Source organism: Nansenia antarctica (genome assembly GCF_963989245.1).
Source record: "Nansenia antarctica genome assembly, chromosome: 4".
Taxonomy (NCBI): Eukaryota; Metazoa; Chordata; class Actinopteri; order Argentiniformes; family Microstomatidae; genus Nansenia; species Nansenia antarctica.
The window spans coordinates 23,904,387-23,919,129 of record NC_137689.1 but is presented as its reverse complement, the minus strand read 5'-3'; the positions used below and the strand labels follow the sequence as shown (position 1 = coordinate 23,919,129).

The window sequence follows — 14,743 nt, the reverse complement described above, 5'->3', positions numbered from 1 at the left end:
TCCAATTCATGACACAAAGACATTAAGTCCCACTAAGACTGAATACTAATGATAGCACACATCTTTCCTTGAGTTATGACAAGACAATAAATCAATATGGTGTTCTCATGCTGTCATGTACCAAATGTATAACAAATGAAGTGGGTGAGGCTGGTTACAAACTGGTTGTATTTCCTCAAAAAGCTGTGGGATGACAAAGGTAAATCAACACAAGCACAATACGTTTTCAGGTGCAGCTTACCACCAGCACCAGTCTACCAGAGATGCACCTGTCAGAGGCAGTAAGGGAGAGGGAGAGAAAGAAGGCTAGAGAAGAGAGATGGTCCACTCACCTGCTTTCAGAAGACGGACATTTAGCACCTCACCACTCTCACCAGGCTGCCTCCACTACAGAGCTGAGTTCCATTCAACTGGGAACCATCCACAGGGTTTAAAAGAGCAAAGGGAGGACAGGAGAAAGATGGAGTGGGTGGTGGTTGGGGTGATGGGAGGAGGCGAGGGGGGGGTGGATGTCGAAACAGAGGAACGCTTCTCGTCCTCCACCTCCACAGGATTACCAGGAATAACGAGTCCCAGAAAACAACAGAATCCTCGCCTACGGCGTCCAGTGGGTTTCAAAAGCGAGGAGAAAAAGAGATCCCTTGGATGCGGAGGAGAGAGGCACTGTAAAGCCCCTGCCGAATCTCTGGAAGGAACTTCACTAAAGAGGCAGGTGCAAAAACTTTAGGGATAGTGTTCAACTTAATCTGAGATCAGTGTTTGGGGAAGGGGTAGGTGGGGAAGGGAGGGGGGCTTTGAGTGTACAGAGAGGGAGGGAGGGGAATGGCAGAAAGAGTGTTTGAGATAGTATGAGTGAGAGAGAGAGAGAGCAAATGAGAGAGATCCTGGAAATGAGGGAGGGCAGATTGCAAGCAAAGGCAAATATTGAAACCGGACTGTAATCTCCTCCAAACATGGAAGGTATAACTGTTTGAACAAAGAGGATTTCGGATGTAAATGTCAGCCTCTTGGATTGGGCCCTAATTCCCCAGCAGCCCTGATGACAGGGTTTGCTCTGTGTGGCTAAAGCTTTCCACCTGAGCGCTCAAGACAAGGCAAAGGCAGCAGTCTCACTCTGGGGCATTTATGGACAAAAAAAAAGAGAAACCCCGACACACACACACAGTAAAACCTTGCTTTTTCCAAAAACCTGGGGGTAGGTAGAGTTACCGAATTTACATGAGTCACTTAGGACACACTGTGTGCCTCTTCGTCCTTAATTAGGGACGGCCTCGTTTAAAAGGACACACAACGCCACTCATTACCATAGATCTTGGAGAGCGATTAGGAGAGGGGGAAATCGCTGGTGAATCCGTGCTGATAGAGTCTGGGAAGGAGAGGGCAGTCAGTTGGGTCTTTGTTGCAGGGGGACAGTGGAGGTAACTGGAGAGGGCAGAGCAGAGACGTATGAAAGGCTGCAGGACTGAGGGCCGACCTGGGGCTCCCATTGACCAATGTAGGGGCTCTCTGTGGAGGATTCTTTTACACCTCCCATGCCTTGTTGTGTAAATGCACACATACTCTGACCCAACCCGTGAAAGAGAGCGACACACAAAAGGGGACAAAAAACAACATGATCCCAGTAGGCCTGCTGGGCTTGGAATCCTCCGGTGCTATTGGTTGGTGTTTGGGGAAATGTCGAGGATGGAGAAGTGGGAGAGATTGAGATGAGACGATAGGCCCTGATTTTCTCACTTGAACTCCCTCCCTTAAATGCACTCACTCACACACAAACAGTTCATTAGACAACAAGGACCTGATAGTGACTGGATAACGGTCTCTCTCTCTCTCTCTCCCTCTCCCTATCTCTCTCCCTCCCTCCCTCCCTCCTTTTAACTGACTTGGAATGGGGATGGTGTTGTGTAACAGGGATGTTGGGCAGAGCTGAGGTGACATTGCATTTTCCCCATCTCTACAGTACGCTTTGTTCTATGCATCAGTGAAAGACATTATATACAGTATATATGGGAATACCTACTCACTGGCTAAGAGGGCTACATGTTTTGTTTTGATTTTGGTTCCAATTGTAAAAATGTGGTCAAATGAACCACCCATGGTTGATCTGAAACAGACTGGTCTAGTAGCTTTACTGTTAATGAGTAAACAGCATTTACCATCAACAGTTTCTGTGGGATAAGCGAGGGTGCTTTGTGGGAACAAGGTCAGGTGTATCGAACCTCCCAAGTTCTGGAGAGTCCATCAAGCTTGACCTTCTGAGAAAAAAAAAAGGTCCTGGACTGGATTCCGGGTGAGCTCAGTTCAACAGTCATCCAATCTCTAGAGTGGGTCGCTCCACATCAACCCTCTAACCTCCCCCCTATGCCCAGCAGTTGGCCTTGCCCTGCCCTGCTCTCCTCTTCTTTCCTCCACAATGTAGAACCTCCTTCTGGTAACCCAAACCTCCCTTCCTCAACGACTCCTTCTCCTGGGCACACAATGGACTCCGTTCAGCCCTCCCTGCCCTTGCTCCAGCTCCATAATGCAATGGGGCAGATTAGGATACCGGCTGCCCGGCCAGGTCTTGGGTAGGAGACAAGTCGTGAAGAGTTACCGAAACAACTCACCACCTCTTAACCTCAGCGTGACCCTGCATTAGCGGGCTGCCCCGGTGTCGCTGCCGGCTGACCCCCATTGCCAGCCCGGTTGCTTGACTCCTATAGTTTCTGTCTATCCCTCAGTGAAGACAGCCATGGTGCTCCAGCGAAGTAAGGCCAAGGGGACCTAGCTCAGCCCTGAATACTGCCTTGTGAGAGAGGTGCTGCTGGGTTGGAGACTGGACTTTGGAGCCGACGGGCTGGGTGCTTTAAGCAAACGCCCATTATTAGACGAGGGAGGTGGCAATGGCGTCAGCCAAACTTGGCTCGCACGGTTCACACCCTGCCTGGAGGATAGAGGGTGGGGAAGGGCTTTCGGTACCTCAAGGCTCTGTGACACCAATTAAGCCTGATTGTTTTGCAGCCAAGTTGTTGCAGTGATCCGGCGGTTGTGGGACTGGACTGGCTCCAGTTGGAAGGCTTGAGCTCAGTGGTGGTGACTGTTGTCGGTGGCTATTTCAGGTCTAATACAACTCACAGGGTGATAAGCGAGAGTCAGGAAAGTTATTCCTCAGAAAAGTCAATCACAAAAACATGACTGAACTGACTCCAGTGGATCATTTGACTCTACTATTGGCTCCATTGGTATCAGGTTCAGGAGAGAACATCAGCACCAGACCACTCACTTTTCAAAAGCGAGAGAAACCACCAGAATGTCTGTGAATCTACTGACTCCTCTGTGCTGTCGAGTTCTCACCCAAACCTGAATAACCTCAGCCCCTATCCACGTGCTCCCATTTGGGATACGAGGATAACCTCTGTGTCTAATCTGAACCCCCTAATGGGTCTTGAGCTTGTGTTAACACCCTCCTAGAGGATAGGGTTGCACTGGGTTACCCAGAGAAGGGGTCTTGTAGTGGGGGAGGGGTAGACACATGTATATATACCACTCAGATCAGGATTAGGCCTGGATTTGGTGAAGCGGAGGGGATGGCCCAGAAATCCAACACCTTGACACATATGGAATGGAGATAGCTGCTTCGTTAAAACATGCATGCCAGAAAGAGAGAACGGATCTGCTGTGGCTGACTTAGCAGCAAGGCATGTCAGCCTATGAAATGGAGCTATACTGGCTGGACTTAAAATGGGCAGTGTTTAATGTACAATCAGCAGTGGTACAGTAACACTTACAATACACGTGCAGATATAATACAATTTCCATATTGATACTCTAAGTTATTTCTCAACCACACATTTTGGCATAAATCTGTCTAACACCACTCAAGCATTTTAAAGCAAAACCAAAACAGGGTATACAGCTATACATATGCTATGCAGCGCCATTTTCCAAGTATTGGAAAGACATAGCATTTTGTATTCTTTTAGCTCTATACTCTAATTTGAAATAAAAGAAATGACCATGAGGTTAAAGTAGGGATTCTCAGCTTTAATTCTATTTTTCTCAGATTAGTTTCACCATTTAATTATAACCCTTTATATAGTCCCTCTATTTCAGGGCACCAAAAGTATTCTGGTTAGTCAGGTCATGTTCTGTCACATCATTTGTGCAGACATAAGAGAGCTGTCAATGCCTAGAATTGATTCTAGGCTTTGCATTTGCCTTTGGAGTCTGCTATTGGTGTGTGTCAACATGAAGACCAAAGACACATCAATGAAAGTCAAAAAAGCCATTATGAGGCTGAAATATAAGAACAAAAATCAGATACATGGTCAAAACCTTAGGCTTACCAAAATCAACAGTTTTTGTAACATAATTCAAAAAGAAAGCACCAGAGAAGTCTGTGACACATTTGCATGTCTGTGTCACAGACTTCAGCCATGCAAAAGATTGTCAACCAAATACTAAACATGAGTACTTTATTTTGTCCAATACTTTCGGTGCCCTGAAGTAAGGGGAGTATGTTTAAAAATGATGCACTTTCTAAATGGTGAACACAATCAGAAAAAAAAACTACCTTTGAATTAAAGCTGACAATCTCTACTTTGACCCAACAGTAATTGTATGATTTCAGTCAAACAATTCAAACTGTTGTAGTATAGAGCTAAAAGAATACAAAGTACTTTGTCTTTCCAATACCTATGGAGGGCACTGTATTTCACAGTCCACTAGTTACCTGGAATTAACATGGTCCTGTTTCTTTGGGTTTCACTGAAACAGCACAACTTACCATGATACCAGGTATTCAGTCTGATCATTAGGACCATAATGTCTTTAATATCGGCTGGAACAGGACTTTCTTAAAGCATGACAGTACTGAAGTACTCATGAAGCAAAACTTCTTCACAAATTAATGAATCTGATAAATCACTTTACAGACAGCAAGGAGGTGAAAGGTCTTACAAAATGTCTTACACAAGTTGTATTTTATACAGTGCAAAACATGCAGTCATCAAGGACCTAACGGACCGATCAGCCCATCAACATGAGCAGGTAAAGTGTGTTGATCTTCTTGGTCAAGTTGATCTTAAGTGAAGATGAAAGAGGACACAAACTGAATAATACAAACTGAATAATATGAAAAAGAAAAAGAAATTAATAGGAAGCATCAAAGCTTTCTGAACAATTTGTATCAGTCCTCCAATACAAATAAACTCTGCATAATATTACAATAAAAAGAAACTTTGCATAACATTACAATAAAAAGAAACGTTGCATAACATCCCATTGAAACCTTAGCGCAGATCCCTCATACATCTGAATTGAAAGTCCCACACACAGTATATGATGTCTCACTGAAACATCAAACCATATTTCTATCCCAAATATATTACACATTACATATTCTATTACCCTCCATGCAAACATAACATTTATCAATCATGACTTACAGCACCTGAGAATCAAATTCCCAGATCCGTAGAAAAATCAAAAGCTATCCAGTTCTCTATCAAACACATAGTTGCCTGACAGACAGAGGGCTAAATTGCCCCTTGTTGTAGAAGAATGAAACACAATGATTGAAGACGGGAATAAATTGTAAAATTACTGGTGAAATAATTTTTAAAATGTCATAGTTCACATTTACTTTAAGCAACTTTAAGATGCAAACCTTGCTCTGTTGCAAAAACGTAGTATATTTGGTCTAGAGACCAGGCAGCGACAACAAGTTATTTTTCATTGGCCCACTCTCGCATCTGTCCACCAATCAGAGGTGGGGTCGATTGTGACCCGGGGTCTAGTGAAACAACAGACACTAGTTCCAATGTAGGTGTTGGGTGAGAGAGTGAGACGGATGTGAGGCAGAGAGAGGGGCGAGTCTGTGGAGGGCCGCAGCCTGTTGGGTGAACCCATTGTAATCTAAGCACAGTGGAAGTGGCTGTGACACAGCAGCCGGTGTGTAGTTACCCTGCAGGCTGGGCCGGGGTTCACAGTCTCTCCCTCCACCAAGAGAGAGCTGCTCCATTCATAGGGAGACAGCAGGAAGACCTGAGGCAACCTGAGCACATCCCTGCTCCCCTTCCCTCCGCCCCCAATCCCCTCCATCTCAGTCTCGTCTCTCTCTCTCTCTCTCTCTCTCTCTCTCTCTCTCTCTCTCTCTCCCCCCAGGTCGCCCATCTGAGTTGAGGTCAACGGTGAGTGTGGTCTGTGAGCATGGGATTTATTATCCTCAACACTTAATAGGCATATCTCCTTCAATACTAACACTTTACACTCAGTGATTTCAACTCTACGGTTCTCAGGATATCTCACACGATATCATGTCTCGTGTGATTTGAGACTCCAACTAAGGTTATCTCAAGATATCTCACGCAATATCATGTCTCACATGATTTGAGATGGGGGGAGGGGAGATGGCAAGAGCTGTTCAAAAGTTCAGGTGTTCCAACTGTGCTACCTTTCATAAAACAAATATTTGTAATAAAAGACTTGAGAGTGTGAATGAATTTATGTACGTATGTACAGGGCCCTCCATAAATAATGGGGCAGTGAAGCATTATTTAGGCAAAAGGATGCATGTCATTTCCTGATGATAAGATTCTAGGCCAAAAAAAACTAACTCAGAACAAACAACAACAGCTGAAGATGGCTGAAGATGGCTGCAGCAGGCCTGGCAGATCACCACCACAGAAAATGTGCTTGTCTGGATGGGTCAATGGGTCGCAGCAGTTGTTGCATGAAGGATTGTAAACCAAATAAATATATATAAACATATTCTCATTACTTTTGGTGGCCTGAAATACAGGGGACTATTATGTCTAAAAAGTGTTGTCTGTTTGTTGCACACAAACACCATCAAATAAGCAGAGAATCTATACTGTACATTTACATTACACTTGCATAGTAAATCTAAAGAAATACTGTAAGCTCATCAGTAATTGTTTTCAAATTTAAAGTTAAAATAGTGCTAAAAAAAATAAAAGAAATGCTTCCATTACTTACGGAGGGTACTGTATGTATATGTATGTATGTATGCATGTATGTGTACTGTAAGATTGGGCTTTTAAAAACAGATTTACAACCACGGTTTCAAAAACCTTTACATTACAATCATCTGGCATAAAAAACAACAACAACAAACTCAGCATAGATGGTTGGTATCCAGAGGCTAGTCAGTGTATAATTCCTGAGGATTTCCTTTTCCTCTCACATGTTCACCAACCGCCCCATCCACGCTGACTCAGGATTCCGAGGAAGTGGAAGTGGAGTTCCGGGTCCTAGGTCCGACGACCTTTGGCACCACCAGGATCTCGTCTCCGTCCCTGATGCAGTAGGAGTGGAGGGCCCTGGTTCTGGACCTCATCTCTTCATGCCCCATGGAGTAGCACTGCTCCTGCGCCACGAAGAACACCCTCATGCCGTTGACGGGCAGCTGCACCAGGGCCCTCAGCTCCTTCTTCAGCTCCGCCACCGTCTGATCCAGGCGCAGGTTCAGTGTCTCCACGTTCTCCCCCCAGCGTACCGCCACCAGGGCGCTAGGAGGCCTCAGGTCCACCTCCGCCAGGGGGGCCAGGCGGCCATACTTGGTCACCAGGGTGTGGTACCTGAGAGAGATGTTTAGGAGATGTTTAGATGTTTAGGAGTTTGAAGCACCGGTGTTGTATTTTTTTTGCCATAAACAACAAGCCTGGGGGTTGATCAGTGTAATTAATGACACATATGATGTCTGATCTACTTTGTGGACATAAGTTTAACCATGGTCATTACTTGAGCTTCAACGGTGAACTGCTGTTGAGCGGTTAAAACAACACAAGATAAAAGACCACAGAGTAAGAGGCTACGCAGCTTGACATTCACATGGGGGTTTGAAGAATGACTTTTCCTGAAACTAATAAAATAAAAATTAAAAATTAAAAACATTTAGCTGATGCTTTTATCTAAAACGACTTGCATTGCAATGAGTGCATTTGTTTCAGTCTATATGGTCCCAGCAGGAAACTCTGGAAGTAGTGGGTAGGCCGCAGCGAATGTTGACCTACGAATGAGCCAACGCTCATTTGTGAATGTATGAGTGAGTGTGTGTTCATTTGAATGCATGCAACACAGCAAGCTCTCTGCCCGTGAGAAAGCACTCACCCCCCCCGGGGAAAGCTAGGTAGAGATAAGGCTCAGGAACGATAAAATAAAATCCAGGAGAAAAGCCTTTGCTTTCAAAGCTACTGTAACAGCTGGGCCAATCAAAGCAATTTCCCTTCCCTCCCCGAGAGCTCGCTCCACAAAGCAAAGCCCCTGGCCTGGGTTTCAGCCTAAAGCTCCAGGCCCTACCATGGGAATTCTCCTCTAAGGCCGTTGCGCACAAAGTGCCGTTCTGTGAGAAGCTGTTTCACTCAAAGGTCTCATTTAATGTGGTAACTGCTCGTACACCGAGGTAAATAACATCATCATCACAGGTCTCCCGAATTGCCATTTCTAATGCACATTGGCATAGGTGCTGAAAAAAGCAAAGTGGCATTAATATGTGTTCGATACACAGCCAAATGTATTGGAGCCAATACACTATCTAGCCTAGATCTCCCGCCACAACTTAGCGCCTGGTGTTTCAGGCTCTCTGTCTGTCGTTGTTCATTAATCCACTTGGGCCGCCAGGATGAGAGATGACGCGCTAAAAGATTTGCGATGTTGATTTCCTCCTTCCTTCCGGACTCACCCGCAATCCCCCTTAAACCAGTCGTCCTAAATGGAGATCTGTGTGTGTGTGACACTTTATACTAATAAAAAGGTCTGCTTCAAAATCACACATTGTGCATTTCCATGACAACCACACCTTTTTTGATAGCCAACATCTCCAAGTATGATGACACCATGCCCCCAAGCGCAAATGGTCCATTGAAACTAACCTCATCCAGCTTTACCATCATCATGGTCAATGGAAACTAACAGCTATGAATGGCTAACCCCATTTCAACCATAATGGCTGTCAGCAACACAGACAGAAAGACAATAAGAGTTATTTGCATGATCAATTGCACAATTACATGTGAATAAGTACCCATTCATCACACCCCCATGTCGAAATGCAGTAAATGTTTTCTACTCAAGTCATCATATAGTTTTGCTCTGTCTATTTATCTATTTAGACATTGTTTTCAATTTCATTTATTGTACACTTAAGAAGCAAGATAGTCTAGGCCTATTCTTTTTTTCATTTCTCTTTGTGTGCGTGCGTGTGTGTGTGTGTGTGTGTGTGTGTGTGTGTGTGTGGTTCGGTGGATAATTGTGCAGTGAACGGCTCACTTGTCATTGGTAATTAACCGTATGGTTATGAAAGGATTTACACGTCTCAACCATCATGGTTATCAGCCACACAGAGACAAAGAGCTTTTGGAGAACTGATCATGGGCATACGCTTGTCTTCCCAGACACCATGGAACAGAACCCATTCCTAAAATCCAATATTGGTCAGGTTCGAAACATTACTGTTGATGAGCAATTATTTCCAACATTGTTGGTTTCTTAAATATTTTTTTGGGTTGTTTTGTTTTTTACAGTAGGCTAGCTGTACACAGATTACGTCCTTCAATACTATGTTATATTAAAATGTGCATGGTACTGATCTAACTCAATTATTACACTGTTACACTAACATCTCTCTCCCACTCCTTGCCTCCCAAATCCTCTGTCTCTCTCTCTCTAGCTGCCCTCCATTCTTCCCCATACTTATGGGCCTCACTTTAGAAAGCCGATTAGGCCTGACGCGTCCGTCTCTGTATCTATAGCCGTGGGCTGAGGGCTGAGTTTATGGTTACTATGGTTACTATGAGTTTATGGTTACTCAAAGGCGGCGGGGTCCCTGTGGCCCGTGTCAGATCTCTGCAGGATGTGTGTACACCTGAGAGGCTGTGACCCTCTCCCGCAGCTCTGATCTTAGAGGGGAGCCGGGGCAGGGCCCGGCCCGGGCCGAAAGAGGATAGCCGCCTGACTCCTGTCCACTGCTCACTGACCGTGGCCAACATCACCACACACCCACCCACCCACCCACAGACCGACCCAGACACTCATCCAAGCCTAGCCCAGAAACCTCATGGCCCCCCCACAATCCCGCTCTGAGAAACTGGCTTTGAACCAAATGCAGACTCATACCTAAGACCGAGTTGAAAGGCAGGGAGCCAAAATGAGAGAGAGAGAGAGAGAGATGGGGTGTAGGCTTTACAGTTCCCTGCAGTACCCTGGTCAGCTGAGATTCATGGAGGGCGCTGTGTTACAGTAGTTCCCATTCATCAATTCACCAACATAAACAGACAGAAAGAAGAAGAAGAAAAAAACGACACCAATTTCCCCTACACAGTCCTTCCTCCCCTCCCCCATATCTAAAAAGTCACTTTGCTGGTGTCATAATTAGGTAGACAATTCTTGCTATGGCCAAGCTACATCAGCTCCTATTATTACACAGGGAAACGAGTCAACCTTTCAATCCCCCCTAAAGAAAAAGAAAATGATGGAGAGAGAGGGAGGGAGCAAGGGAGGAGGTTTATATATATCAAAAAAAATTCAACCTGCCACCTTGTATATCAGTTTTCCGATCAGAGTATTCCCAGCACAAAGGAGTCATTGAGTGGGCAGAGACTGGTGGCATTGTCTTCCAAAGGTTACTTTCCCCCAGTCAGGGACTGCGCTTTTCCCCCACAAATCCCTCCCCCACATTCTCCTAAGGTTAAGTGGAATGTGCCCGTTGAAAAGCGTGGGCGATTCCTTTTCCAGCATCGAAGCCCCAAGGCCTTCCCCGACATTCCCACAGAGGGCTCTCCCAAGATGACAACATGTCATGGGACGTTGTGTGTTTCAGCACACTCAGGAGAGGGTTCATATTAACAAAGGCATTGGCAGGTATTTGACAGGTAGTGACTCAAAGTGGAAAGCATCAGTTTTTGGGACTGACTAGTGGAGTCCATATGATACCATGACGATACCATCCATCTCCATGACGATACCATCTGATAAACCTAAAACGTGTTGCACCTGAAATGAAGATCCCCCTCAGACGAGTAGCGTGACTGTAGATTGTGTGTGTGTGTGTGTGTGTGTGTGTGTGTGTTCTTCCCCTGTACCTTTGAGGTAGTTCCTCTTCAGGAGTGTCCTGATAGCATCTGATGAAGAACCGCTCAGCATCCTCTCTCTCTCCCTCGGTCACCACACTTCCATTCAACACACAGACAGATGGCAACCTGCAAAGGGGTGAAGGTCAAAGAGAATATGTGACGGTAGCTGGTGAAAGCTGCCAAATCGGCAACCGACCAAATGTTCTGACTTTTATTCTGAAAAAATGTAAAAGTAAAAGTCTGAATATTTCGATTGGTTGCCGACTTGTTCCCGCTTTCACCAGCTGCTGTCACATATGTGTGTGTGTGTGTGTGTGTGGTGTGCATATGTGTGTGTCTCTCTCTCTCTCTCTCTCTCTCTCTCTGCAGTGTGTTTGTTTTAACTCACCGTGCCACGACAAGGCTTCGTCGCTCTGCGTTGGTGTAGGACTGCAGCAAGGGAATCCCCATCAGCCTCACCTCCTCCAGCTTAGGAAACAAACTCAGCCTCTCAATGTCTTCCCATTGACTCAGCCCTGGATGATACACAGAAACACGTTATGGACATTCAGTATGAAATATAACACTTTAATATATGCATTTTCACTTCATTTGGATAATTCATTTGGATTGTGGATTCATTTCCCTGAGTGAGCGAGCAAGTGTGTGTGTGTGTGTGTGTGTGTTCATGTAGCTGGAACATACCCGAGTTGTTGAGGTTGATGCTGTGCAGGTTGGGGAAGAGGTTGTGCAGTGTGTCCTGAGGCTCCTGGACAGAGTTCAGTGTATTGTTGGCCAGTACCAGTGTGTTCAGGCCAGGGTACATGGGGCCAAACTTGCGCACCTCTGCCCAGTCCTGCAGCTGGTTGTCTGTGATTTGCAGTAGGCGTAGGGAGGAACAGGGCTCAGGGGACTCAGTCACAGAGTCATACTCATTTAAACACAGGAACAGCTCTTCCAACCTGTAGGGGGCGAGAGTGCCCCAAGAGGTATATAAGTGGCAGCAAAATATACATACACACACGCACGCAAATATTGCATTCATTTCAAACCAACATATCTATTAGTGATGCAGACACAATGCCAACATACAGTGCCCTACATAAGTATTGGAAAAAGGGAGTATTTTGTCTTATTTTAGCGCTATCCTCCAACAGGGGGGAAAGAGGGTGAGGGGGGGGGGGGTCTTACTCTGGGGTCTCCCGGGTGAGTGTGTTCACTGTGTCCCAGGTGACGTGTGTGTTGATGAGCACCAGGCGACGGATCTTGGAGAAGACCTCCGCCCGGCTGGGCTCCAGCTCCATCCCGCTCAGAGGGTTCATACTCAGGTTGAGGAAGTCCAGGTTTGGGATGTTGGACACGATGGTGCTGACCTGGCAACGCAAAGGTAGATTTATAGATCTGGCAACCCGAAGAGAAACCATGCAAAAATGCAATCCAACTCCCTTGGGCATGACACTGAACTGACACTGAACACTGAAGAGGCCATTGTAAAGCACTTTGGAATAAGATGCTATATAAGTTCAGTCCATTTACCATTTAGTCTTGACTTGAACATATTTGCTGAGGTTGCATCCCTAATGTAAACTGGCAGTGCATTCCACAATTTGGGTGCATAAAATGAGAATGCAGCCTCACCAAATCACTTCTTTTGTACATGTGGTACACAGAGAAAACCAGCGTCAGAAGACCTGAGAGCTCTCTTGGGCTGATATGCTAGCAAAAGGTCTTTCAGATATTCTGGTGCTGTGCCAGTGAGAGCTTTATAAACAAGCAGAAGGATCTTGAAATCTATTCTGAACTTAACAGGAAGCCAGTGTAGAGTCTCTAAAATAGGAGTTATATGAGCTCTTCTGCTTGTTTTGGTTAAAACTCTCGCTGCTGCATTTTGGACTACCGGTAATTGCAGCTGGCCAATAGCTTTCTTCAGAAGACCAGAAAGAGAGTTGTTTTGTAATAACCAAAACAACTAGTTATCAACTGACTAACCTGGTTGAATAACGTGTTCAATGGTATAATAAGAATAAGTGATCAAATCTTTAATGAATTTCATTGACCCTTTTATTCAACTGGAAGACTGCAAGGCTTTAAAATGTGTTTACTCTCCTGCTATAACAACCAAATGGGCAGCTTTCTGAAAGAGCTCAGAGGCCAGGTGGGGCACACACAGAACAGATACACACCTCCCCCCAGTCCTGGATCTGGTTGTGGGACAGGTCCAGCTCAACCACATGGGCACAAAAGGTGGCGACCTCTGCCTCATCCCCGGCCTTCGTGATACCACAGCCGGTCACCACCAACACGCTGGGCAGGTTCAGACGATCTGTGAAGGGATTCACGATTTGAACCTGTATTACTATCACAGCCTACAGCACTCTCAGCAAGCATTCTCATACGGTACGTCTACCACTGGCCCATCCTGCTTGAAGCTCCCTGACCTCTCACCTTTAATGGGAGAGTCCTGAGGGCTGGACAGCACCACTATGCCGATGCCGTTCCCACTGCAAAATGGGAAATTATCAGGGTTGTACTTCTCTCTAATTACTTGGACGAAGGTGTGCCCCTCTTCTTCATTTGAGGATTCCATGGCTACGGCCCTACAGAGAGAGAGAGAGAGAGAGAGAGACTGTCTTACACTCGGGTATGGAGTGAGAACACCACATGCACCCATAGGCTACATAGGTCGTGGGCACACACATGCTCATGTCAATCAGACAGTCAGGACTCTTAAGACACTTGGCAGTAGTCGTCAATGGTTTTTGCAAACCCAGTACATGGCTTTGGTGATACATTTTCTGCTACGGTTCCGTGTCGGATGATTTGGTTTTCAACTGCTGCATAGTATTTTTAACTACTATGTTAAGTATCTTTTACGCTTTTATTCTGAAATTGACATGTCATGGTTAACAGGCACTGTTCCGAACGAAAAACAAACAGACTTACACATCGGGTTCCTCTTGTGTCATAGCTGGAGTGGACCACTGCCACTCACATGCACACACACACGAGCACCTCTGAGCTGTAGTTTGTGGAGGAGGTGCCCTCTCTCTCTAGCTCTGTCCAGGCCCGGTGGTGGAGGAAGTGGCAGTGGCAGAGACTCACACAGCAGAACCCTGGTACTCTGCTGCTAATGGGGAGACAGAGAGAGAGTGAGAGAAACAGAGCATGTGCTAAATGAGTCAACCCATTGTCCTTCAGCTTTGTGACATCATCTAATTTAAGTAACAATGATTCAAAGACTGGAAGATCCACTCTACTTGGACCGTGTACATGTATGACATGAGTATATTCAGTATATTCAGTGCATGATACACTATGCAATATGCGTAGATAAGCTGAAATGGTTGCCTACATAAAGGCATCAACTTGCATGAGGAAAAAGGTAGTCAAAGTCAGCCATCTTAACCGTAACACTTCTAATAGACACAATAGAGGCATAATCCTGCAACTTGAGTTTGCATGATGTGCAATGCATTTAACTCTGGTTGAATAATTCGTTTTTTTCAAGGGTTAATATTTGCTACAATAGCACTGTGCTCATCCTACACAGGCCACAATTGTGAGTGATTCTTTGATGAATAGCAGCATACATGTTTCAACTTTGAATTGACACTATCTGGAGGGGCAAAATAACATACACCAGAGTGGCTGTGAATTCATACAGTGCTTCTTCAACGATCAGACCTATTGATTTC

The 14,743-nt window shown here is 45.4% G+C and overlaps 1 protein-coding gene across 2 annotated transcripts; it reads right to left on the bottom strand.

Annotated features, from left to right (window-relative positions):
* Nucleotides 1-3,848: 3,848 nt before the first annotated feature.
* tbcelb (tubulin folding cofactor E-like b) lies at nucleotides 3,849-14,173 on the bottom strand. Of its 2 annotated transcripts, none has more exons than XM_080528822.1 (8): nucleotides 14,061-14,173; nucleotides 13,494-13,645; nucleotides 13,232-13,371; nucleotides 12,240-12,421; nucleotides 11,754-12,010; nucleotides 11,458-11,584; nucleotides 11,079-11,195; nucleotides 3,849-7,577 (listed from the first exon to the last, which is right to left on the bottom strand). In XM_080528822.1, exons 2-8 carry the CDS (start codon nucleotides 13,633-13,635, stop codon nucleotides 7,214-7,216), a joined length of 1,329 nt encoding a protein of 442 aa, XP_080384948.1. In that variant the 5' UTR covers nucleotides 13,636-13,645; nucleotides 14,061-14,173; the 3' UTR covers nucleotides 3,849-7,213. The 2 variants fall into 2 exon arrangements, with proteins under 2 accessions (XP_080384948.1, XP_080384947.1); XM_080528821.1 differs by having other exon boundaries at nucleotides 13,992-14,170.
* Nucleotides 14,174-14,743: the final 570 nt, after the last annotated feature.

Bases quoted from the DNA above. Each gene is read 5' to 3' on its own strand.
- tbcelb (XM_080528821.1), bottom strand. From the start codon at position 14,014: ATGACACAAGAGGAACCCGATGT. The intron at 12,422-13,231 runs GTGTGTATCTGT...TTGCGTTGCCAG, and splicing joins AGATCCAGGACTGGGGGGAG to GTCAGCACCATCGTGTCCAA. The intron at 7,578-11,078 runs GTACAGGGGAAG...CATCTCTCTCAG, and splicing joins GAAGAGGAACTACCTCAAAG to GTACCACACCCTGGTGACCA.